This window comes from Drosophila guanche, unplaced genomic scaffold (genome assembly GCF_900245975.1).
Source record: "Drosophila guanche unplaced genomic scaffold, DGUA_6, whole genome shotgun sequence".
Taxonomy (NCBI): Eukaryota; Metazoa; Arthropoda; class Insecta; order Diptera; family Drosophilidae; genus Drosophila; species Drosophila guanche.
Window position 1 is genome coordinate 7,764,806 of NW_022995748.1, and position 24,704 is coordinate 7,789,509.

At 44.7% G+C, this 24,704-nt stretch overlaps 5 protein-coding genes across 6 annotated transcripts in view; 1 reads left to right on the forward strand and 4 right to left on the reverse strand.

Moving 5' to 3' along the window:
• Nucleotides 1-14,663, reverse strand: part of LOC117583882 (angiotensin-converting enzyme) — a 41,027-nt gene extending 26,364 nt beyond the window's left edge. Inside the window, exons 1-7 of the mRNA XM_034272535.1 lie at nt 14,103-14,663; nt 13,516-14,034; nt 12,982-13,140; nt 12,682-12,922; nt 11,902-12,626; nt 11,741-11,844; nt 11,579-11,677 (exon numbers count right to left, since the gene is read on the reverse strand). Coding sequence (XP_034128426.1) covers nt 11,579-11,677; nt 11,741-11,844; nt 11,902-12,626; nt 12,682-12,922; nt 12,982-13,140; nt 13,516-14,034; nt 14,103-14,354 — 2,099 coding nt within the window. The 5' untranslated portion in view covers nt 14,355-14,663. The remainder of the gene's footprint in view (nt 1-11,578; nt 11,678-11,740; nt 11,845-11,901; nt 12,627-12,681; nt 12,923-12,981; nt 13,141-13,515; nt 14,035-14,102) is intronic.
• Nucleotides 6,303-9,001, forward strand: LOC117583883 (early nodulin-75). 2 transcript variants are annotated; one of them, XM_034272537.1, is made up of 4 exons: nt 6,303-6,533; nt 6,730-7,206; nt 7,277-7,870; nt 7,969-9,001. In XM_034272537.1, the coding sequence occupies exons 1-4, from the start codon at nt 6,522-6,524 to the stop codon at nt 7,972-7,974; spliced, it is 1,089 nt and encodes a 362-aa protein (XP_034128428.1). In that variant the 5' UTR covers nt 6,303-6,521; the 3' UTR covers nt 7,975-9,001. The 2 variants fall into 2 exon arrangements, with proteins under 2 accessions (XP_034128428.1, XP_034128427.1); XM_034272536.1 differs by having other exon boundaries at nt 7,277-9,001.
• Nucleotides 14,664-16,192: 1,529 nt separating the features above from the next.
• LOC117584136 (acylphosphatase-1) lies at nt 16,193-16,828 on the reverse strand. Its single transcript, XM_034272889.1, is given in 2 exon segments — nt 16,193-16,671; nt 16,673-16,828. Coding segments are annotated over 2 exon segments (348 nt in total). The 5' UTR covers nt 16,738-16,828; the 3' UTR covers nt 16,193-16,388.
• Nucleotides 16,829-16,940: 112 nt separating this feature from the next.
• LOC117584183 (angiotensin-converting enzyme) lies at nt 16,941-19,307 on the reverse strand. The gene is made up of 4 exons (XM_034272951.1): nt 19,193-19,307; nt 18,191-19,137; nt 17,565-18,125; nt 16,941-17,506 (listed from the first exon to the last, which is right to left on the reverse strand). Exons 1-4 carry the CDS (start codon nt 19,214-19,216, stop codon nt 17,185-17,187), a joined length of 1,854 nt encoding a protein of 617 aa, XP_034128842.1. The 5' UTR covers nt 19,217-19,307; the 3' UTR covers nt 16,941-17,184.
• A 259-nt stretch (nt 19,308-19,566) lies between these two features.
• Nucleotides 19,567-22,811, reverse strand: LOC117584344 (angiotensin-converting enzyme). The gene is made up of 7 exons (XM_034273176.1): nt 22,717-22,811; nt 21,743-21,802; nt 21,138-21,684; nt 20,719-21,082; nt 19,950-20,657; nt 19,714-19,886; nt 19,567-19,654 (listed from the first exon to the last, which is right to left on the reverse strand). Exons 2-7 carry the CDS (start codon nt 21,779-21,781, stop codon nt 19,638-19,640), a joined length of 1,848 nt encoding a protein of 615 aa, XP_034129067.1. The 5' UTR covers nt 21,782-21,802; nt 22,717-22,811; the 3' UTR covers nt 19,567-19,637.
• Nucleotides 22,812-24,704: the final 1,893 nt, after the last annotated feature.

Below are 24,704 nucleotides of genomic sequence, written 5' to 3' on the forward strand. Positions count from 1 at the left end.
TCGATTAGTTTATTTTATCAATTAATTTTTGAATGTGCTTCAGGCGGTTTCATTCACACTGGTAATTTTGACGAGAGTCTTTAGCATGGTAAACTTAGCTTGATGAAACTATGGGAACTCTGAGCGATTAATTTCAATGATAAACAAATGGTTTACAGTACTTCGATGTGCAGGCACAAGCACAAAAGATGCCGCATACCGCGGACTATCAATATACGGTCTTATATCTGACAAAATTGTTAGCTTTCCAGATATGGGGTGATAGCCTGATAGCCAACTGATGGCCATACTGAAAACGAAGTAGCTGACAAGAATGAAAAGCACTCTGACTGAGAAGACCCTCCAAAGATCCGTGGTTAAAAAAATTCAGAGATAAAACTTAAGCTCGTAGGAATCTCCACAGTTCAATCTCCACTCTCTTATCTGCGATTTCGCACAACATCTTTCAACCACTTAAGACCAGAAAAGACCTTTGCTTAAAATTAAAGGTAAAACGAGTCCGGGAAATTATGCAAAAGTTATCTTAAATAAAGGGGAGGAGAGTCCTGTCTTTGGTTGCCAGCACCATTTTTCAGTTCAATCAATTTCAATGACAAACAGCCCAGAAGGAGCGCGCACGCATTTCAAGTTCGTTGTCTGAGTCTTTCGTTTCGGGAGAACCTGCTTGCCCGAATTGACCAACATCAGCAACATTGATCTTGTCCTAACCCGCGAGTCTACGCAAGTGCTCAACGTCGATACTTGTGTGTGGCATGTGGCAATGGAGAATGGCGCGACCCAAAAACCAGCAAAGTGAATGCAACAAAAGCAACAAAAAACAACAGGCACAACAGCCGCAGCAGACGCAATCAATTAGCGATATGGTGATGACGTCGTCGGCTTTGCTGAATGTATGAATATACATACAAATCTACATACACACGTATATGTAACTGTTGTTGTATTTGTTGGCACGTTTCTTTGCTGCCACAACCGCTGCCACATGTGGCGATTGCGTCATGGCGCCATGCAAACCGTCTAATGGTAATTGACTTGCAATTTCTTTCGCCGCAACATTTCGGTTGCAAAGAAATTTTCCAAACTCAAAAATGTACGTTGCCACATTTCGACAAAAAAGCGAAATAAGCAACCAGCAGAGCGATAGCGAATGGCACATAAATAGAAAAATGTCTGGATAATTTTTTAACATTTATCACAGAGAATACGTATACGAGTATTTATAAACTATGCCAAATATGGGAGGACAGGTGAGACTTGCAACAATTGCAGTCGGTAAAGTAAAAAACGGAGACGCAGAAGCGTTTTAAGTGACATTTGTGAACAGGATGCACTTGGATAAGGTTTTAAACCGAAATGAAAATCTTATGCAAGATGTACATAAGTATCCACGTTTCTTGAATGTTTTTCCTGTAATCTTTAGTAAACACGGCCATTACTTTGATAGGAGTAAGGCAGCAGTCCTCTAAAACTACTTTGATTTACCCCACACCCTACTACCTACTATATTGGATTTAATTACACTCACTAGTCAGCATTGAACGCACAGATTTCACTTGTTTTTGTATTATTATTCCATTATCCTGTGTAACTATTTTTTCTCTCTTATTTTCTTTCACTTATTCGACATAAAGTCATGCTCGAAAAGGAATTGAAAAATGATTAAAGTCCATTTATATTGTTAAACTTTATATTTACGCCTCAAGCATTTTCCAACACAAAACATTTTTAAAGCCAAAAAACTATCAAATAAGCTGGTTTGGTTCGAAGCGAAAAAGTGTAATTTGTTTGCCAACTTTCGCTAATTCTAAATTTAATTTTGCCATTTGACTGGTATTAACGTTTGCTTTTGCAGTTACATACATATGCCAGAAAAATTACTCAATTTTTTATTTTTAAGCAACAATTCGGCTGCCTATTGAAGCTACGCTCTATATTGTTTTTATGAACTGAGCGAGATGCACGAAAGTAGATTTAAAAGATTTAATGTGTGTCATAAATTAGAAATTTAGCTATAAATCCACATACATTTTATAAGCCATTTATGTAGTTATACTATAAAACTAAACCAATTAAATGCACATAAATACATGCATATGTAAATATTTTATGTAAAGAATGAAGTTCATCATAAAATCTTGCCTTTTACTGCTGCATGAATCGATCATTTATTTGAAGATTAATTTGTTGACTGTTGTGTAGTTTTCCTCGAAATGTATTAGCTGCTGTGCTCGTATTTGTGCAACACAACTTTCATACACAACTTCAGCTCAGTTCGACTCAGAAGGCAGCAAAGCAAAGAGCTTTATAAATTAGATTTTACGAATGTAAAGCGATAATGGCAGCAAGTTATAAACTACTTGGACGAGTGCGAGTGGCTACCCACTATACTCATACTAGTAGCACCATGGGCCACGCTAAAGCATAATTTTAGTTACAGAATTTACGCAATTTGCACCAACAATAACAAATAACAAGGGGCTGGCATTAGATTGCCAACTTTATTTTGGCTTTGGGTGTTGTTGTAATTATGGACAGACAGAAAAACAAAGACGGATTGTAGAAGACCAAAGCGAAACCGAAAGTGAAGTCTATATTTAAAATAATTTCCGTTGCAAAAGTGGCGACAGCCAGCGCGGATTTTCCTCATAATATTTCAAAAACACTTGTGCGGGCTGTGCAATATTTTTGACTAAGTCAATGGGTCAACTAAGTCTTTCGGTGTATAAACCTGATCACGCCCCTCACAGCTGTGCAGCTTGAAAACTGGCCAAAGGCGGAATTATTACGCTAATAAATAGTTTTCCTTTGACTGGTTTTTCTGGCTCTCTGGCAGAAAATCTGCATAAGCTAGCAGGTGGGTTGAAGGCTCAGGTTCGTTTTGACTTCCTTATTAATCAGTTTAGCTTGATCCCCGTCGAAAAAGAGACTTTTAGTCGTAAACCTGATAAATTGCCTCTCAAAACATATCCCGATATATATTATATGGAAATATGTAATATATATTTTTGTTTGTTATTTTTCTTCGACTCAATTGAGCGCAGCTGGAGAGCTCAGCGGCGCGTGACAATATAACCAAATCGCGACTTGACTTTTCAGATAATGAACGCCCTAAACAATTTCCACTCTAAAAATGTGCCATAAGCCAACAAACCACAAAGAAGCCAGCAAAGAGTTCAAATGCTTTTGCCATTGACCTCGTTTCTTCGTGATTTTCTGATTATTTTTTTTTTTGCTTATCATCCAAAAGATGCACAGCTTAGACCGTAAACGCGGATTGGCCTCTAATTGCTGCGATCAGTGTGGAGAGCTGAAAGGTAGAGCTGATCGCACTCCCCACTTTTATTGCATTGCATTTTACACGAATAAGAGATCATTGAAAGGGTCTTTCAGTTTGTCGGCAGATCATGTGGATAGTTAAGAGTTCCGACAGTGAGTTGGGTTGTGTTTCCCTAATGAACATATCGGTTCGTCAGCCAAGATTTGGCATTGACTTGAGGGGTTTCCCTTTCAATTACATGCAATACTCGTGCCAAGGAGATTCACTTTCTGTTTTGATTCATCTATGGATTTATCTGCATACATAAAGAGATACCACGAAATCTTTTTGTGCATTCCATTTTCCAGTACTCTGCCAACGTTTCCTTCCGTTGCATTTGACTAAACGGAAAACTTTCAGCCTACATGTTGGTCTTTTTCCTCACACCTCACAATGCAATTAGCTTTTTACATTCGTAACTTTTGCTGTGTTTGGGCCACTTTTCAGACAGCTGGTAAAAGAGCCAAATCAGCAGCGACCTTGACCAGTAATGCAATGAACTCTGTGGTGCCCCCTCTAAATGGTAAACAAAATGTGAAACGGTTAAACAGCCGATGCCCGAAAACAGTTATACAGCAGCAACAACCTTGCAGCGGTGTAAAGGCGGCAAAAAAAAATGGAAGATATTTTTGTAAATGGCACATAAAATGTCATAACTGTCAGTTTTTCCTACATGGGTAACAGCTCTGCACATAAATTGTTGGAACTCGTCCAAGATTTGAGACATAAACATCAAAGCACTGGGCTGGGCGACGCAAAAAGGGAACGGAATGGAATGGAATGGAATGCCCGCGCGGAGCGGAGACAATAAATTGTTACCCAAATCAGGCAGCGAGCCTCAAAAGAAAAATGCAAATCGGAATCATCATGATGATCAATCGACAGCTGGTTCAACTTTGACACTTTTGTTCACGCATAAAGCGGCACCAATTGTCTACAACAGAAGATGTATTTAGATCTTTGTGTTTATGTAAAGCTTAGTTTATCGCCAAATGCGGCAAGGTCAGGCTGCAGACAATGTAACAAAATGAGCTGCAGCCTGATTATCGCTATTGAAGAAGACAGCCCTCAATCGAGAGATGATTTTCGAATGTACACACACATAAATATATGGTATATTGCCATATACATATGGTAATTAAATCAAGGAAGTAATTGCACTACAACTGATTATGATGCGGCTAGACAATGTAGTGGAAATCATCTCCCAAGCAGTAGTCAACAAACCATACCAAACCATCCCTCCCGCCAAGCATATGACATAATCATCAACAGCTGGAGCATCTCACGGCAGCTTCCAACACTCGCTGCTCACGCTCTCCCTCTCTCTCTCTCTCTCTCTCTCTCTCTCTTTGCTTCTCAGTCTTTCTTTCGTCCATCTATTTCTGGCTGGACTGGGGAAATGTGAATCGAGCGATGTGGTCAAGACATGCAACAAACGCGAATAGAAACGAAATCGAAAGTTGCATGCATGCAACGAAAGCGAGAAAATATTCGCCATCGTAACAAGTCTTGGCTGGTGCTCTCACTCACAAATATACTAGTACATATCTACATATGTATCTATCTCTCTCTATACGTACTCCATATGTGTGCCATGCCGCAGCTGACTGAAGACCCATTGACATAATAACGAGGAAGGCAATCGGAGTAAGACCAGACCCAACCTGGGGGACCGGACCGTGGTGGTGTCAATTACTCAGCAACAGAAATGAAATGGAATCGAAACACGTTAAGAAATGGACCCGCCTTGTCTTAGGTTATGGTTGACGACCGTCGGCGGACCCACTCCCAACTGGAGCAATGACACAACCAAATGACCGACTGACACACTCTCCCGCTTGACTGTCTCCCCTCCCATGCCAGCACCTGCGGAAACTGGTCCGGTGGCCAGTGTTGGGAGTGGGCATTATTCGGGATTAAAAAAGTAAAAGGATGCTAAAAGACAGTCAGAGGCTTGCAATGGTCATTTGAGCAAGAGGAAAAAGAGACAAAATTAAAAAAAAGATAAGGAAGCGGAATAAGAGGTACAATACTGTCGAGAAGGGAAAGGCAGCTCCCGGATTTGTTTTTAAGTTTTTAATAGATTAACTAGAATTATTCAACAAGTTTCAAAAAACTAAACATTTATACAACAATTAATCTATCTATTATTAATATTATAGAAATATATATAATTCCCTAAAGAACACCCCAAAGATTAATAATCCATAAGCCACACCTCTGACCAACACATTGCCAACACTTTTTATCGGACAATCGAAGAACCATCTGCAGGCAGTGAAAAGCCGTAAAAGACCACAAGTAACAAGCACATAATCATCTCTGATTAACATAAAAACAACATTGAAATGAAGCCGCATGGCTCATCACCAGAAGGCGGCTTGAAGGTGCCTCGAAGGCGGTGCATCCACTTGGGTATTATTCAATTACCAGCAAGAAATTGTGGTGCTGCCATTGTGGTTTCTCAAGCTTTTTACGTGCATTGACTTCCAGCAAAAAGGCAGCACCGAGAAGAAACGGCAGCTGACGGTAGTCGAATTAAACAGCAAAATGGCACGCATCTATAGACCCTCGTCTGCACCGTACCACTGCCTCATCAAAGACCCCGCTCCTCGTTCCTCGATCAACCCCTCACATTGCAATCTTATTTTTGATTTTTTCGAGCCGGAGTTGGCGCTGCATTTGGCGCTTGGCTGCCTCGACTTCGCGCCTCCAAGATCCAACGAGGCAGACAACCACACAGCCACACAAAGCCACCATTCACCAGTCACCACACCGCATGTGTTTTGGGCTATTGCGATTATTATTACTGTTGTTTAGAGGGGCTGTGATGTGTGTGTGTTTTTTGTACCTGTGCTTGTTGTTGTCTACTCTTCGGCTTGGTGGTCGCGCATTCGCTTCGTGCATTCATTCACTGGCTGGCTCCGAATTTAACTATAAAAGTGCGCGCAGGCGCTGCAGTTGGCATCATTAACCCGTTAACCGTTCAACAGTTTACAGTGGTACGGAGCGTGTAGAGTCGAAACCAATATATCATAGATCCTCCTCGATACCGATTCCAAATTGATCGTGCGGCAGACGGGATCAGTTCTCGCCCTTTAAACCGACGACCCCTTCCAACGTTCGGGGCAACTCGCGATCGAATCACAATCAGGGAATACGGTTTTCCATTCCCACCATCAAAGGATACAACTTGGCAAACATGAAGTTGATGGTATGTATTTCCAAACGAGAATCAAAGTGCACTGTGCAATAGTGGTGAAAAGGACTCAAAAAAATCCATTCAAATCGGTCAGTGAAACAGAACTCAATCGGTGGTGACCTATAAGAAAGTGAATAGTTCAGTGATATTATCCAAAGGAAAAACCCTTTCAAGGCTTAATCTTTAACGGCACTCCTTAATTCTACAGTGTACAGCGACAACGCTGGCTTTGGTCCTTCTGCTGGGCACCAGCTACGCCAACGCTGAGGGCGAGAAGAGCACTGCTGCCGAGGAGAAAAAGGCCGAGCCTGAGGCCAAGCCAGCCGAGGCTGCTGCCAGCGAAGACACCACAAAGTCCAAGCGCGGTCTGCATCACTACGAGGACTACCATCATCATCACCATCATGTGCCACACTTCCCCGTCCATGAGGAGAAGACACTGACGGTGATCAAGAAGGTGCCAGTGCCCATTCCAATTGAGAAGATTGTGCATGTTCCCGTGGAGAAGCACATCCATGTGCCCGTTAAGGTCAAGGTTCCTAAGCCCTATCCAGTGATCAAGCACATACCCTACGAAGTCAAGGAGATCGTGAAGGTGCCCTATGAAGTTCCAGCGCCATATCCAGTTGAGAAGAAGGTTCACTACGCCGTCCATGTGCCCTATGATCGCCCTGTGCCCGTAAAGGTAAACCTTAGCGAAAAATGCACCCAACTAGAGTTGAACATCTAAGCGAACGATATCGATATTCTTGTAGGTTCATGTGCCAGCACCTTACCCAGTCGAGAAGAAGGTTCATGTGCCCGTTAAGGTCCATGTGCCAGCGCCCTACCCCGTTGAGAAGATTGTTCACTACAATGTGGAGAAGCACGTGCATGTCGACAAACCGTATCCCGTCGAGAAGGTTGTCCACTATCCAGTGAAAGTGCCCGTCGATAAGCCAGTGCCCCACTACATTGACAAGCCAGTGCCCCATTATGTGGACAAGCCAGTGGCCGTGCCAGTGATCAAGAAGGTGCCAGTACCCGTCCATGTGCCCTATGATCGTCCAGTGCCAGTGCATGTCGAGAAGCCAGTGCCCTATGAGGTCAAGGTTCATGTGCCCGCCCCCTACCCAGTGATCAAGGAGGTGCCCGTTAAGCACGAGAAGGAGGTTCCGTACCCAGTGAAGATTCCCGTGGAGAAGCCCGTCCATGTTCATATCGAGCAGCACGTGCCCGAGTACCATGAGAAGCACATCAGCTACAAGGAGCCCGAGTTCCACCACAAGCACATCGAGGAGGATCACCATCACGCCCCCATCTATCACCATTCATCACACTCACATCCCATCGAGGAGCATGAGCACGAGGTGGAGCATGATTTTTCTTATCATGACTATTCTTCATATCACGGTTACTAAATTGGTGAAATGAACTCTTTCTTTCTATCTCTATCTCTCTTTTGCAGCATTGAAAAGCGCAAGCGCTCCGGTAATGAATGGAATAGCAGTCGAAACATTTCCAAACTTCCAAACTTCCAACCGACATTCCAAGTCCAGTCCCTTTCCAAAAACGATACGAAACACTACCCATACCGTACCATCCATTCCATATAATTCCCATTCCAATGATCAACTGATTAATACGAATACTTGCTATGAAGAACGTGATAAACGATGATTGAGATTCAGAGAAAATTAGACAAGAAAAGACGAACTTAGTTAGTGGTTTAACAGACCGAACCCTCTTCTAGCCCTAAGCCATAAACATACCACACAGAAACACGAGAAAGGAAATCCATCCAAACGTTGACGAAAATACCCGTGAGAAATGTACGAGAGAATTGTTAAAACGAACTTTAGTTATAGAACCTCTAAGCGACACATTTGGGCCGCACAGCCCACACAACGAGAACGAAATCGAAATCGAAATCGAAATCGAGAACAAGAACAATTAGAACCCCACTCCCTCCCCAAGACACAGTCAGACAGACACAGACACTTGGATCTCGCGGGGATCTCTCTCTCCAGGATCCAATGGATGTTGTGCTGGTGCTGTGGATTGTTGGATCGGACTGACCACCTTGGGTGCATCTTGATGTGGTTGCTGCTGCTGTTTTGTCCTCCAGCCGCGGCTCCTCCTTCTTCTGCTCTGCTCTGGTCCCACGACTCGTGCACCCGGTTCCAAGCGATCATCTACGATCATAAACGATCAGCGATCAGCGATCATTCAGTTGTGTGCAGCGTCCCAGCGTTGTAAGCGTGTGATAAGACTTCTGCTAGCGTTAAGTTTGTAGTTCGATAAGGAGACGCCTGCCAACAGCAAGCGCCTATTTAAGTCAGTTTTTAAATGAACGTATTGTATTAGTGTTTTTAAATATTTTCGCTACCTAGCTTGTAATACATACATATATAAACGTACATACATAGATGTAATTTTGCTTGTTGTGAAAAGCAAACGAAACGGATTTATAAAAAGTACTTAATTTACCAAATATTATTTTGTCTCTGTAAAAACAAACAAAAATTCTCATACTAAATGAAGCTGATGAACGTTACACAATAAAACGATAAAACCAAGTGTTAAAAACGAATCGATTTTTTATCTAATTATTTTCTTACTTGCATTAGCAAACCAACAAATCGAATTTTTACCCCAATCAAACATATACATACAAGCACATGACAGCAGTGGTTAAGGTTTGAGAGGAACCACCCAAGAGTAGAGTTTACTTTCTATTCCGAATTTCAGTAAGTTTCTTGATAATTATCAATTCACATTCATTAATTGTCAGTCATTTCGAGTGCGGTAAAAATGCTTCAAATACTTGAAGTTTGTTTTGTTAATATGTGCAAAACATTGAGTTGAAACATAAATACATAAAGCAACCATATAATAAAAGTTCAAAATTGACAAATACTTTCCTCGGAATTTCTAACAATCTCTGTACTCCTGCTCTCGTTTTAATATATCCCGGACTAACTGCATAGCCCAACTATCTAACATCCCCAGTGAACACAATTAAACCATGTCTAGTCATAAAATCTTTGCCCTGTACTGGTACTCATAACCGATGGAACAATTAGAGTTGCATAAATTAAACTGGGATACACAGTTTTATCCTATCCCTGATAATTGTTTGGGTTGGGAGGCATAATTCACTTTCTAGTCCCACACACATTTAGCAAATCCACTTCACTGGCCCACAAGCAACCAAGCATGGCAGACGAAGAGCCAAAATCAAGTCGTTCACCCATTCATTGCCCATAAATGTCTTATCTAATTTCCAAATGAGGTAAACATCGCCTTGCATCCATAATTGCATATTCAAAGTGTCTCGCCCACCGACAGACAGGCAGCCAGCCAGCCAGGAGGCAGGAGGCAGGAGTAGTAGTGAAGGAGGTACCAGAGAGACAGTTAAACATGTTTATTACATTTTCCACACCAAACTCGTACGTATCATTTCGCTTTTCATACCCACAGCCACAGCCACAGCCAATGGCCAGAGTTAGTCGACTTTGGCTGTGGCTTCGACCATCCATTTCCTAGCGTTTACTCTGCGGTGTGGGCATTACTTTTTATTAGCACCAGCAGTGTGCTGTTTTGCTTTTGCTCGAGCTTTAATGCACCACTGCTCGAATATACGTATGTATTTGTATGGGTATGCTCTTTTTTTAGTGCGGTTTTACTGCCTATGACCGACCCGGCTTGTTGCATCGACCACAGACCACAGAGATTGGGTTTCAATTTGCATTTTCGGCTTCATTGAAGCCGCTGCAGTTTTGCAGAGTGGGCTAAATAAAGTGGAACATGAATTTATCACGTTTTTGCACAGTCGGTTTGTAGGACATGTGCTGCTAACCGATATTTGAGCATTTGAACCGCCTCGACCAGCTGGAGCAACATGCAGAAGTAAAGGAAAAACCATCTAGTCGAGAGCCATGGCACTGCTCCGCTTTTATTACCATATTGAGGCGAACTCTTTCGCCGCGGCCAGTTGTTTCTGGTAGCTTTTGTTTATGTAACCGTAGCGTTTGCAGTTTATTGATTATGCAATAAGTAATCGCCAACACACAATGACTGAACTGTTGCCGTAATCCTTCGTACCGTCCCGTTACCGCCTGGTACCCCGTGCACAGAAGTGTCAGAAGAATGGCTGCAATAAAAATCTGTCTAATGGCTGTGGTAGAGAACTAGACTGTCAGTTAATTAAACTTCACTTTAAATAGAGTGCAGATTTAAAACGGATATCTGAGTGGCATTCCGAATGAGTTCTGAGGCCAATATCATCGTCATGGGAGAACAAAAAACCAATGGAAAACAGTTTTGAAGGAACCGCAATAATGTCAAAGCCACAGCGCAAAATGTAAACCTTAAACACTGTAACATGCATATATGTATCTATTATATCTCTCGGACAGCATCCCAAGAGCCATAGCTTTAAACAAATTCAAATTAACAAACAACCATTGACAGCGCCACTTGCAGATTGCATTCGAGACATTTATAGTTTGAATGGGTCAAATGGAGCGGCATTTGGGCACTCAGCACTCGGCACCCAGGCACAGACCTGCACAGTTGATGGACATATCGTGTTTTGTCTAGATTTTCGCAATAGTCTTTCGTCTTGGTCTATTCAAATGACGGCCAGCCGAAACCCGGCTGAGTCCCGCTTGGGTCGGCGGCAGCAGCCAAGTGGAAAGTGAATGCGGGAAACATTGCAGACATGTGAGTTTTCAGCTTTAGTTTCATTTTCTTTTTCCACACACACACACACGTATGAGTATGAGTGAGCTTGAGCTGCTGGTCATTATGTGACGTTAGTGGGCCAACTCCATGGCCGGTTCGACGATCGCAGCAATCGCAGAGCGTAATAGCCGGCAATTTGACGGAAAATGTTTGCAATCGTGTGTGAATTGTAATCAGCAAATAGCAAAAATTAATAACATGCCACAGTCGGGTCTTAATTGCCCTGGTTATGTGGCAAATGATTAAATAAGAGAAATGTTTGCCAAATAATTATGCCAGTCAGGGTTTGGTATGGTTAGCGAAATGCAAAGAACTCTTTCAGCACTTACTTGATGTATGGAATATTTGCCGGTATGTGGTATTTGGCACCCAAGTCAAAGTCCTTCTCTGAGCGTAAAACAGGTGGCTTGATGCCCGAATACTTTTCACTGAGAGTGGGGAGAAAATTCATATAAATGTGGGATACTTTCCAAGTTGCTTCACACACTCACCGCATGTTCCAGTAGTGGCAGTTCATCGTTCGCTTGTTCGCATTCCCGCTGAAGATGTCGTAGCGCCAGTTATCCAAGGACAAAGCAAAGGGTAGAAAGGCCACCTAGAAAATCATTTCATCATCATATTGCAGTTCAAACAGGATCATCTGTCGTCTTACCTTATCTATTGCCATGGTAAAGAGGTAGTTGATGTCGTAGCTAGACTCATCCAGGGATCGTTGGAGCAGGCCCAATGTCTGCAAGTGCTTTGGCGTGGACACGGACAGCCCAATGGCATCGCCCACAGCCTGATGGAAGGCCGGATTGGCGCCGTTCCGGAAGATCTTGGGCAGATGGCGGTACTGAAGGAAGTACTGAATGTGGGCCATCTCGTGGTGCACGCTGATCAGACTACGCTGGTTGATGTCGGTGCAGATTTTGACACGGAAATCGTGACGATTGCAGAAATCCCAGGCCGAGGGTTCACAGAGCACTCTTCTGTCCAGCGGCTGCTCCAGCACAGAGTTCTGATAGAACTCCGGACCAACGGCGGACATGTTGATGGAGGTGAAGAACTCCTCGGCCAGCTGGAACATCAGCTGCGGGGTGTATCCCTGCTCCACCATGCGGGGTGTGACATCAATTAGCTTGCGTCCTGGATACGGTATGAGTATGTCGAGGACATTCGACCACGACTGCCCAAACATGTTGCCCAGAATGTGAGACGGAATGGGCGCTATGCGGTTAATGCGATCCGGTCCATAGTAATCCCTGAGCTTCCTTCGCACATACGCGTGCAGAGCCTCATACAGCGGTCGGATTTGCTCCCACACAATGTCCATGTCCTGGCGAAAGTTCCCCGACTCGTAGGCCAGATACCAGTACTCGCCACCATTGGTTACATCTACAAAGGAAGATCTATAAGTGGGAGACTAGGAGAGTGTAAATTTCAAGCTCACTATTCACATAGGCCACCTCCTGCATTACGTCAATGAGCTGCTCGTAGTCGTCGCGCATGCCGCGTCCTGCTTTTCGGTGATACTCCACCCACGTGTGCTGTAGCTCATCCCAGTCCCTGCTCTTGGCCATGATGTCCTTGAGGTGCGGTATATAGTGCAGATCGCACTGAAACGGCTGCTGATAGGCGCAAACACTGGCGCTGTTGTACAGAAAGAGCATTTCATTCAACAGCCGATTGTACTATGGAAACAAGAGCTTAAAAAAATGTCAATCGTTGGATAAATGCGTGCAGATCTCACCCTATCCAAAACATCCAAGGGTAGAGCGTTGGGCCCAACTTCAGACTGCAGCATCAATTGCCTGTAGAGGCGACGATCAAAGATGAGGTCCTTGTTGATGCGCTTCGACTGCTCTGCCGTGATACGCTGGAATTCCACATAGCGTTGTTGAGCATTGAGCTGGTTAATTTGGAGAATGAATTAAGGATTAGACATCACTTGAAAGAAGACTCTCTTCATAAAAATAATGCATAAGGGCCCCTCCAGCACCGCTTAGTAAATTCTCGTAAAACTGTTTACGCTTGCAAAAAACTCTCAGACTACGAGTACAACTCTTTGACATTGGCATGTCTGCCTGGGAATCTGACAAGGCAAGGCGACCTTCAGAACGCGACTTTTCTGTCTTTGCTGTGTGTGTGTATCTTTGGCATGTAAAAAAAACTGCGAGCCACATGGGAAAAAGGTGCACCACCACCACAACAACCATGAAGATCGCGTGCCATTCGACTATTATTACGGGTAAGAGTACGAGATATGTTTTTGCTTTTCACTCACCGCTTCCGTTTGTGTAAAATCGTTTACGTTTGTCTCGAAATTCCACTGGGCCGCCACGTTTGCCGTGCACTCCAGGGAGCCCTTCTGATCGGTCTCCACCAAGAGGTTGCGCAGCTTCTCGAGCTCCTGCTGGTAGCGACGATCCTGCTGGTAGCGCTGACGCTCCTGGTAACCCTGATTGAGGTTGAAGCGATCCTGATTGGACAGGAATGGGTTCTCGAAACGATTGCGATTGTTCACGAACTCCACATTGGGATTGTTATGATAGTTGTACTGATCATTGGAGTTGGGGTTTGGGTTAAAGTTTCTATTTCCTGGCGAGGAGTAGGGAGCGTCCGCGTATCGGCCATCGTTGCCAGCGCTTCGATCGGTGGTGCTGGATATCGGGCCGTAGTTGTGATTGGCATACTGATTAGCATCCCCACTGAAGGGTGAGTCAGCGCGGTCGCTGAAGTTCACACCGGGCGTGGGGTAGGCATAGCCGCCAATCCTCATGCGCTCGTCATAGGTCTGGCCGTACTGCAAGCGAGAGATCACCGGGTTAATGGGCATACCAATGAGCTAAACCAATACACAAAAACACACACCCTAAAGTCATCAGATCCATCATCCGAGCTGCCCGCGCTGCCTCCGCCGCCGCCGCCGCCGCCTTCGTCTGCATAGGGCGGCCCATAGCGTTGGTCGCGATTTCGATCTGCCCTCAGCTGGGCGGGCGTTGTGGCCACATTTGGGGTGTAGCCATTGTAGAAGATCTCCGGCTGAGGTGTAGGCAGATTGAGTTGTGGACTGGCCCAGGCTAGGCCAAGGCAAAGCCAGAAACAAAGACAAACGCCGTACATTATGCTTATCCTAAGATCTATATTTAACACTGCCAAGGTCGGCCTCTGACAGCTCACTTATTAAATCTCTTTCACAAACAATTAACTACTTTAATTGCAACTCCCAAGACCACGCCTGTGGGAGCTCAGAGAACTTCACTGATCTGTGCGACACACACAATAAATAACTTTCACTCTTGAAGAAGCTTTTATGAGAATTCTTCTCTCCCTTTCACTGAGCACTAGATCGGGAATCGTCCGATTTATCCGGGTATCTCTTTTTTTTTTACCGTACTCGTACCACCCTCGTAACGTCAGGGAACGCGTCTAAAACTCTACTGAATAGACACGGTAAGAATATTATTCGAAATTACTTTGCTACTTTTTTTTTCCAACTCGAAAATGAATTCAAATTTGAGCGCAGTCCCAGCTGCAGTTAGCGTCGCTGCCGGCGCTGTCGTCAGATGTTTCTATATGTATATATTTTCGTGTGAGATAATCGCAATTAGCACTGGGACAGCACCCCCAACCACTACACGTACCATCAAATCATCCATAAGCTTGGGAACAACAATGAGGCACCTGTATGCGTGCCTGTGTGTGTTTTTTGCATGCATGTTGGAGGGAGGGTGAGGGCACTTATCAGTCGAAAAGCGAAGCTTAACCGCATAATACTAGTACTCATGAGAGAGACTGTGAGAAAGTACATACAAATTGAGTGGGTTGCCGCTGCTGTTGCTGTTGCTGCTGGCGACAAGTGCACAAAGTCACTCAACGTGAGTCGCTGGGTTATCTGTGCTAAATAAGCTAACTGCAGCTGAGACCCACATTGAGCAACGCTGGACAACATGAGTAAGTCACCCCCATCAAAGTTAGCACTAATCTTCCCCTGCATGCAAATCAGTGACCCGAAGAGCGAGGCAAATTTTGTTGCCTCAACTGTTGGCTGGTGGCTGGTGGCTGGTGCTGATGTTGCGCATGCGTTACACAAGGCAGCGCCACCCGCGTTTTTGGAATTTTGTGATTGTCGCTCTTGACCCAGCGATAGGTGGAAAAAGTGTAGCATGTATTTTTGTATGCTAGAGCTGATGCGCTTGGCGATTACCAAGACATCCATTAAACTCCAAATAATAAGTCCCTTTTTGTATTTTATGGCTAAAGTCGGTCCAGATTCTATTTTAAAGCTTACAGAATTAAATTACAGAGCTATTCAAATGTAATTGAATTATTATTATTATTCTGACTTATATATGCATAAAGTTTGCTTGGGAATGCGGAATATTTTCAGTCACTCTTGACCCAGCGATTTGTAAACAAACTTCTGACTCACAGAAGATGCACAAAGGCAGCCCAGGAAACATGTAGATGAGATACGAGGAGAGAGCCATAGAGTCCATAGAGGTGATAACTGGGGCTTCATGACTGGCCAGGTAATGAGTTGGCACGCTGATTGATTGCTATCCCAGTGGCATACAGAGTGGAGACACATATGATTCAGCCTGTAATTAGATTGGGATCTGCAAAGTCTATCTGTCGCGGATATGAGCTCATAAATATTAGCCAGATTTATGATGTGGTTGGCTGCTCAGAATTATATATTCTTACCTGGAACGTAGTCACTTTTTTGGTGGAAAAAAGCTAATTAAGAGTCAAGGTCAGGCATGTTTCATCTGCCAACTCCGCGTCTATGCCAGATCTTACAAAAATACTGGACCAGTCGGAACCGTGGGAAAATAGTAAAGCTGATTGGCTGTCAACTGTCTATAAATAATGAATTTACACGAATGAATAATTAGTGTAACTCAATACGCCCGGCAATTGGAAGAGCGCTTAGAATGACGCACTCCAAGCTCGTACCTGCAGTTGAATCTTTTATTTTTATTTCTTAACTATAGTTATTTGCTCGGCTCTAATGAGTTGCTGTCGAGCGAAGAGCCTCCGACAGTCATCATAATCAAGTGCATTTTAATTATAGTTCCACGCCCGTGTTTCGCCTTTGTTTTAGATTCATTCCGGTATCTCTCCTAGACAATGCTGTGCTCTATGTGCGAATATTTACCGAGAAATTCCAGATTTTGCGATCGGATTCTTCATTTGAATTGGCGGCTTTTCATAGCCATCGCATCTGACTTGGAAATTGGGAAAATCATAGCCTTCCCTCTCCCGTTTCCTACTGAACTTCGCCCTCTCGACACTCGATCCGGGACTGCCAGTAGTTTTCAGCCACTCCTTCATCACGTCGATCTCGTGGCGCCGCCCCTCCATGTAGCCCCTGACGGTGCCTTTTGCCGTGTTCATGCACCAGCCCCGAAGTCCCAGGGTCTTGGCCTTCATCATGAAAATAAACACCTTGGACCCTGCCATATACCTCGAACTGACACGAGAAGACGCCGTCGGTAAGCATTGGGTTTTGCTATTGGGCTGCCACGGCAAGGCATTTAATTTGGAATTTTTGTTTTCCCTGGAACTCCCCTTGGAAATTTCATTTGGATTTTGAGTATAAATGTGATTCTAAAAAGAAAGCAAGGCAAGTTCTGACTTCTAATAAAACTTTTTATGATTCCTTCTCCTAGATTTTGAACTTAAGATTAGATTCGGTTTCTGCAGAGCTGATCCAATTTGAATTAAAATTAGTTATTCGATTGATTAGATAGTTCGAGGACTCACATTCACCTTTGTTCATATTCAGCCAATCTTCTTCCAACATTCGTTTTTCTTACAATTTGATATTTGAAAATCTTGTGACATGCCCTTATCTACATTTACATGATTTGCCATGAATTGTACTATACAATAATGGGCATACTTTCAGGCGGAGATGGAAGTTCCCGTTTACCAGGTGCACAAAATATTAAGACCAACCATCATATGCCCAACCCACATCCAGACCTTTGAGCTGATTCTGCTGCACCAACCAATCGTGTAGCGGCTTGAAGTAGGTCAACAACCCATCAATATTGACTTCAGGCTCACCAGCCATCTCCTGTAGCACACCGCTGTAGGGCACGGATGAGCCCAATGAAATGGCTCGCTGCAGACTGGCACCGATCTGGCGCTGGTCAGAGAGATCGCAGAGATCCAAAGCCTTCCTCGGGTTATCCTTTTCAAACTGCTGCGTCTTTGTGCAGTAATGTTTGAGCAGCTGGAACTGCAAAACGATGCTCAAGATATTGCTGAAATGGAAGAATGTTTAAGATTAGATCAGCTAGATTGTCCACATGGGGATTCAACCTGAAATACTGATCATCCACTTCCATGAGCATCTTGGCAGGGACATCAAATTGTTCGTTGGTCCGCTTTCGAGGGGCTGCCGCTCCCGTATAGTGTTCCGTCAGTCGCCAGTAGGCCTCATTGTCGTCCGCTCTGATGTGTCCACTGAGCACCTCCACGCGGTAGCGATCGAGGACATAGAAGACGGGAAGCAGAAAGACCACGCGCAGGCCCTGCACATACAAACGGTTGAGTCGAGCGGGCAGCTCGAGCCACTTACCCTCCTGCAGCAGGCCCAACTTCTGGAGGTAGCGAGGAGAGCTGGCTGCCAAGGAGAAGCACTTGCCAATGGCATCGCTGAAGTTGGGAAAAGGTTCATCCCGTAACAGGGTTGGCTGGCCGGAGGCTGCTCGATAATAGTAAAGATCACTCTGAGCCTCAAACATATTGAAGAAACGCTCCTCGTCATTCAAAGGACAGTAGGTTAAGTTGGTTCTGGGCAGTGTGTAATACCGCCAGACCTTGTGCCAGCAACGATCGTCATCGTCTGCAGCCACGGACTGAGCATTTGTCCAAAGGTCGCTGGAACATATCAGAGAGCTTAGAGGAATATTTTGTTACAGCATAATCTGTGGTAGTGGCATTACCTTTCCAGCAGTGGCAGACCAAGACCCCTAAAGTACTCAGCCACATTCCAGAACACTCGCTGAGTGGTGCTTAAGCCGCGACGATGCAGATCCTGGGTAATATTTGCCAGCCCCGTTTCGGGTGAGGGTAAGTCCACATACCACTCGGCACGCACCCGTCTAAAGGCGTTTCCTATGAAAACCTCAGCCAGATGCTGTGGATAGGGTTTGCCCCGGGGCACCAGCCGTTCTCCGTGCATCTTTCTCAAGGAACCCCTGACATGAGCGTGAAACTGAAGGAATAACGGCCTCAGCCCAGCCATCAGTCTATCCAGCAATGCCAAGCTCTGCGTTCCACTCTTCTCCAGCGATCGGAACCAATAATCCTCGGCACGAGGATATCCATTGACCTGGGCGGTCTTCTTATACAGCTCCATAAAGGCCACAAACGGACCCCGGGTGGCCAATCCCGTGCGCTGGCGCCACTCAAACCAGTAATACTCGATCTCATCCAGGTCACGGCTCTGCTGAACAATTGCCTGAACCTCTGGTATCAGCCGTAGAGTGCAATTCCCTGGCTGCTTATAAGCGCAAAGTTTGACATTGCGGTAGCTGTCGCCCATGCTGGAGGCCATCGCATAGACTTGGCTTAGCTCCATGGCATTCAAGGCCTCGTAGCCCAGCTGTGGCATCCTTGCCAGTTGCCTCTTCTGGCTGGCATCTCCCAGCTGCAAGCGCTTGAACTTTGCCGCCCGGCGTGTCAAGGTTTTCACGTAGTTCAACAGTTTTTCGTCGGCTATTTCTAACTCGAGGAGCGCCACAACATCGTTGGGTCCGCGCAACTCGCTCTGCAACTGTGCCAAGACCGACTGATCATAGATGGCGGCTAGTTGCTGATTGGCAGCGGCCAGGAAGTCAGCCAAAGTAGGATCAGGAGAGGCAACAGCCTGGACAAAGCCACAAATGGCCTAAATGGAAGAGGTTCAAGCATTTTGAGGCAGAAATTTCAGCGCTTGAACTCACCCAAACCAGCAGCAACTTCCACATAACTCACACACTTTCTACTCTTACAAATTCACTTTCGCAACTCATTTAAATTCCCGTCTCGTATCCGAATCTTTTGCACACCTTTCCAGACGTTCTGCGCAGGCGAAGCGCTCTATAGAAACTGACGAACGGAGGCCAACGACAGAAGCCATGGCCAGAAGCTAAAACAGCTGCTTGCCTGAGCACCCAGTGGCCAATTTGTAATTGTAATCAAGTGGAGCATACTCTCAAAGCGGGTATGACACTCTCTGGGCTAGTTAGAGGAAATTGCAATTACATTTTAGGCAAATATCATGCCCAACCCAAGCGATATATACACCTTAAATATTTGTACAACTCTCAAGAACTCGTTTGTGTAATTAATTTCAAACTGGTCAAGCAATTAGAAACTTTATTGAGCAATGAACTGTGTGAGAACAAATTAAGAGGCCACACATTCTGAAATTCAAGAAAATTAATTAGTTCGGAACTGCTGGAACCTGTAATATATAACTTACTATCTGAAGCAGTCCAGCCAATGTGCACACTGTTCTTGATATTCTCAGCCTCCAGCCAGACGCGTAGAGGCTCAAAGTATTCGGCAATGGCCTTGCCAGTCATGACGCGCTCCCCGTTAAAGGCCTCCAGTGCATCGGGCCAGGGTTTCGAGGCACCCAGAGAGAGCATGTTGCTGTGGAGTGAACCAAAGATTGTCACAATGGAAAACAAACTTATTTTGGATGCAGAAACTCACTGGAAGGCTGCGCCTGCTGCTGCACTGCCGTAGATGTCACAGTTGTCCAGTGGCAACTCCGGATTGTTGGCATCGTATTGACCAGCCTTGATGCAGGCGGACTTGTAGAACTGGAACTGAATGATGAAGGAGACCAAGTACCTCAGATATTCGACATCCGCAGAGACGTGATATTTGGCCGGAGGATCAAAGTCCTTCTCGCTGCGCACCACTGGAGGCTCGATGCCGGAGTACTGTTCACGCAGCTTCCAGAACTCACAGTTCCAGTTGGCCTTCTCGACCTCACCGCGGAACAGCGCCCAACGATACTTGTCCATGGTGAAGGCGAACGGCAGGAACACGATCTTATCCAGAGCGGTGAGGAAGAGCTGGTTTATGCGGGCCTCATCGTCGCGCACATAATTCGACAGCAGTCCGATCTTCTCCAGATGCTTGGGCGTCGACACGGACAGGGAGAGCACATCCCCAACGGCTTCATGGAAGCCAGGATTAGCCCCGGTGCGATAGATGAAGGGCAGATGTTGATACTGCAGGAAATACTGAATGTGTCCCAGCTCATGGTGGACGGTGAAGAGCTGGTCCTGGGTGACGCGGGTGCACTGCTTGATGCGAACATCATCCTGGAGGTAAAAGTCCCACGCACTGGCATGGCAGATCAAGTCGCGACCATCCGTTGGCTTCTCAATAATCGACTTGTCCCAGAAATCCCTATGGGGGGAAAGGATTGTCATTGATTTGGATCGAAAATCATGGAAAATCTTCAACTTACTGCGGCAGCTTGGTGAGGTTCATGGAGGTGAAAAAGTCATCGCCCATTTGGAACATTTTGAGGGCGGTGAACCCTTGCTTCTCCATCTCTTCGCTGACATCGACCAGTGGCTTCTCGGGGAAGGGAGACACAATGTCGGCAATCTCGGACCATTGCTGTGCCCACATGTTACCCAGCAGATGCATGGGAATGGGTCCGTTCTCAGAGACCACCTCGTTGCCATAATACTTCCTCAGGCGATAGCGCACGTAGCCATGGATCTGCTCATAGAGCGGACGGATCTCGGCGAATATGTCATCCAGTTGCTTTTCGAAGGTGGCGTCCTCGTACTCGTCCAGCCAGAGCTCGGCACCAGAGGTGAAGTCTGAGGGGGAAAGGGAACAATTGTGAAAGGGATTCCCGAAACTCATTTCACTCACTATTCAGTTTTGCAGCCTTGGTGTTCAGCTCCACGTAGCGCTCGAAATTGGGTCGCACGGCCGTGCCTGCCTTGTCGTAGAACTCGCGCCAATAGTACTTGAGCTCCTCGTGATCGCGGCTCTTGCTTATGATCTCCTCTATATCTGGATCCAGGGCCAGATCACACTTCGTCTTGTCCTTGTAGTCGCACACCTTTACCTTGGCAAAGTTTGACTCCATGGCGGAAATCGTTTGCAGGAAATCGGCGTACTCCGCCTCGGGCAGGGCGGCATATCCCAGCTTGGACAGCGACTTGAACTGTCTCTTGATATCCTCCGATTGGTAGCTGCGCCACTGGAACTTCTGTATGTCGCTGGACACCTCCTTCATGAATTTTGCCAACTCCGCAGAGATTTCATTTTTTTTCTTTTCGTTCTCATCGGTGAGGTCGGAGGCATAGGCCCAGGCGGCCTCTGTCTCCACATTGGTGCGCTTGGCCAGCTCCTTGTTTAAATTCTCCAAATACTCCTTGGCCTGTATCTCTTCCTTCACCAGGGCTTGGGTGAGCTAACAAGATATCATGAACTTAAAGAATAATTCCATATGTTGTGATTTTCAAACTCACCGCCAACGTAGCCAGTAGGGCCACCAGAAACACTTTCATTTTGTCCTACAAAGCGCTCGCCTATACAAATTAAGTCAACATTTTGTTATTAGCTTAGATTATAATCGATTCCAGAGGTGACGTACGATCACAGAACCCAGCTGTACGAATCGTCAGAGTGTCTGAGCGGCAATGTCTTTCCCCGTAATTAATTAAAGTGCCTCTGGGGTCAACATGTGTACATGTTTGTGTACTCTCTCTACTGTGTATATAATGTACAATTCCTGAGTGGAACAGATTCTCTACGCTACTTCAAATGAGCAATTCGCTTGGCAAATATCACCGCGATAGCAAATCGCAATTGATAGTAGATTAGTTTCAGTTACAAAATCAATTTACGCCCGACAAAAGAAATGAAATTAGTGTGAAATTATGAAAGCAATTGGCGGTGAAGTTCTAAAGTAAACTTTTCGTACAACTGATGTATTATAATTCGTTTCGCTTCACAGCTTTTAATATGAGTTTCTGGGCGAGGCGTGTAATTTTCCGCTCTAAAGTGGAGTAAACTACAAAGGAAGAACCGATGACTCTATAATCTATAACAAATACACAGACTGCATTGCCCTTTCTGCAGGGCTACGATGGGAAAGAGCCCTAAACCAACATACGAACGATCCAAAGAAAATATCATAAATAGGCCCGATAAGGGGTCTAACTACTGCAAAAGTGTGTGAGGTATTCTTGGATTTATGATCATGACTTTTAGTAAATATTGTACGAGCCGTGTATTGGCTGATCCAGATAAGATTGGATCTAGATTATGAGTAGTGGAAATGGGAATTTATGGTAGAAATACCATCAAACGAAGCCCAATAACTTGAGCAAGTAATTATCAACTAATTAATCACCATATTACCATCGTAATTCAATTAATTGGCCACAATTTTGATCACTATTTGCAAGGGCGAATGCCCAATTGAATAAGAGAAACTTACGTTCTGAGCGTGTTCGTGATGTGCCAAACGAGTGCCGCCGAAACCAAACTGAACTTGACCAGCCCGCAAACGAACTCAAAATGAAAATGTTTGGATGACATTGCGTCGGTTTTATAGCCTCGCCACGAACGGCTGGCTATCTTAATCGGCCGGCCGAACCATTATAAACTTAAGCCCAGTCCGAGCCGATCGAAGCGCATCGCATGCGTCGCTGAACGACGTGACCGAAGCCAATCAACCGACCGGCCGTCTCAGAGAGAAACATAAAGATAGATACAGATGTAAATTTGTATGAGCGAGCATTACTTATTCTAAATGTGAGCGCAGCGCACCCAAGCCGCGATTCTCTCGGGAGATACGAAGCTCAGCCTCAGTCTCAGTCTCAGTTTCAGTTTCAACTGCCGCGCGGCTCATTAATATGCCTGACACATTTCTTCGCTGGCCCCCTAATTAGCAAATATCGAAGGAGGATATAAAAAAGAGAGAAGCAAAAGCAAGCCAAGGTGATAATTTGTAATTTGAACAGAATAAAAAATAACCCTAAATCATTTTTGGCACTTTGGCCTGCTGATGGCAATTATTACTTGGGCGTGTCGAATGTACTTTCGATATTTCACTTATCTGTTGACGCAGCGGATTAGTTCGTGAAACATTTTAGCGGGTGGTTCCAGCTAATGCGTTTGTCAGTGCAGGAGGTACAGATGGGTCGACAAACTGAGGGGCTCGCGCACACCAAAGCTGAAAGCAACTTGGCTTATCTAAGGTAAGCTTTATAAGCTCTCAGCACAGCTCCAGCTACTTTCCACTGCAGTTATTCTAATCTCTTTCTTGAAGAATATTTAAGCTCTTTCCACTCCACACTTTCTGACTGTTTTTTCACCGCAAACAGGCAGCTCTGCCATGGGAACAATTGGTCTTCATTCTGGCTACTTCAAAGTTGTGGAAGCCTAGTTTGGAATTTTTTGCTCTCTTTTTATGGTTTTCGCTAGGTTATTTATCCGACTAGTTCTGGCCTTTTTCACATGCCGAATACACAACAATTTTCCTTTCCTTTCTCACTTTCTAAAATCCGGCTTACCCTTAACTGATTGGAACTTCAAAGCCTTGCTATAAAATTGTTTGAAATATTAATTTTTGTTGCTCACCCACACACCTGCCACTTAGAACGGACGACAATAAAAAAAACCTAAGTCAATTTTTCTTGGAACCAAGTTTGTTACGTGAGTGTAGCTTTTTTCGAAATAATTATTTGTTGTATTCAAATTCATATATGGAACATTTGAAAATCGCGCGCACTTATCGATATATGTACATACGTACAATATGGCATCGATTAGTAAAACATGCGTTTGCCAACACCAAGTATTTCCTGAGAGACGTTACAAACTATACAATATATAGATGTGAAAGTTCAACAAGCGAAACGTCACCCCAGGCAGCTGCAGAAAATGTACAGATACCGAGAATGTACATATCTAGAATCTAGATCGATAGTACATAAAAAAGTACATATACGAAAAGGTTAAAAGCATGTCAGTCTAAAGCAAAGTCATTGTCATTGTAGGCTTTCCGCTGGAAACTAGGCCACCAGCCTTATGTGCCTTGCACTTACACCTACACTTACACATGAATCCATGAAATGATATCGCAATGCATTATACAATTTGTTTAACTCTTACACACAATCACTTTACCTAAGCCTAATTTTGTTTAAATTGCCCGCCCTCATTAACAATCATCGATAACAACACACATCAACAAACATCGACAGCAACACAACGAACATACCCTTTTCAAGAAAATATCGACAGCCCATAATCGAACTGAAGTACCTACAGTGCTGCCAACTCTTTGGGTCATAAAAAAGCTAAATTATCTTTGAAAAGAGCTGGAAATATCCAGACAATTTTGATGGAAGCTAAAAAAACGAAGCTCAAAAATAAAATCGTTCTTTTAACAGCATAATCTCGCAATCTATAATTCCCCAA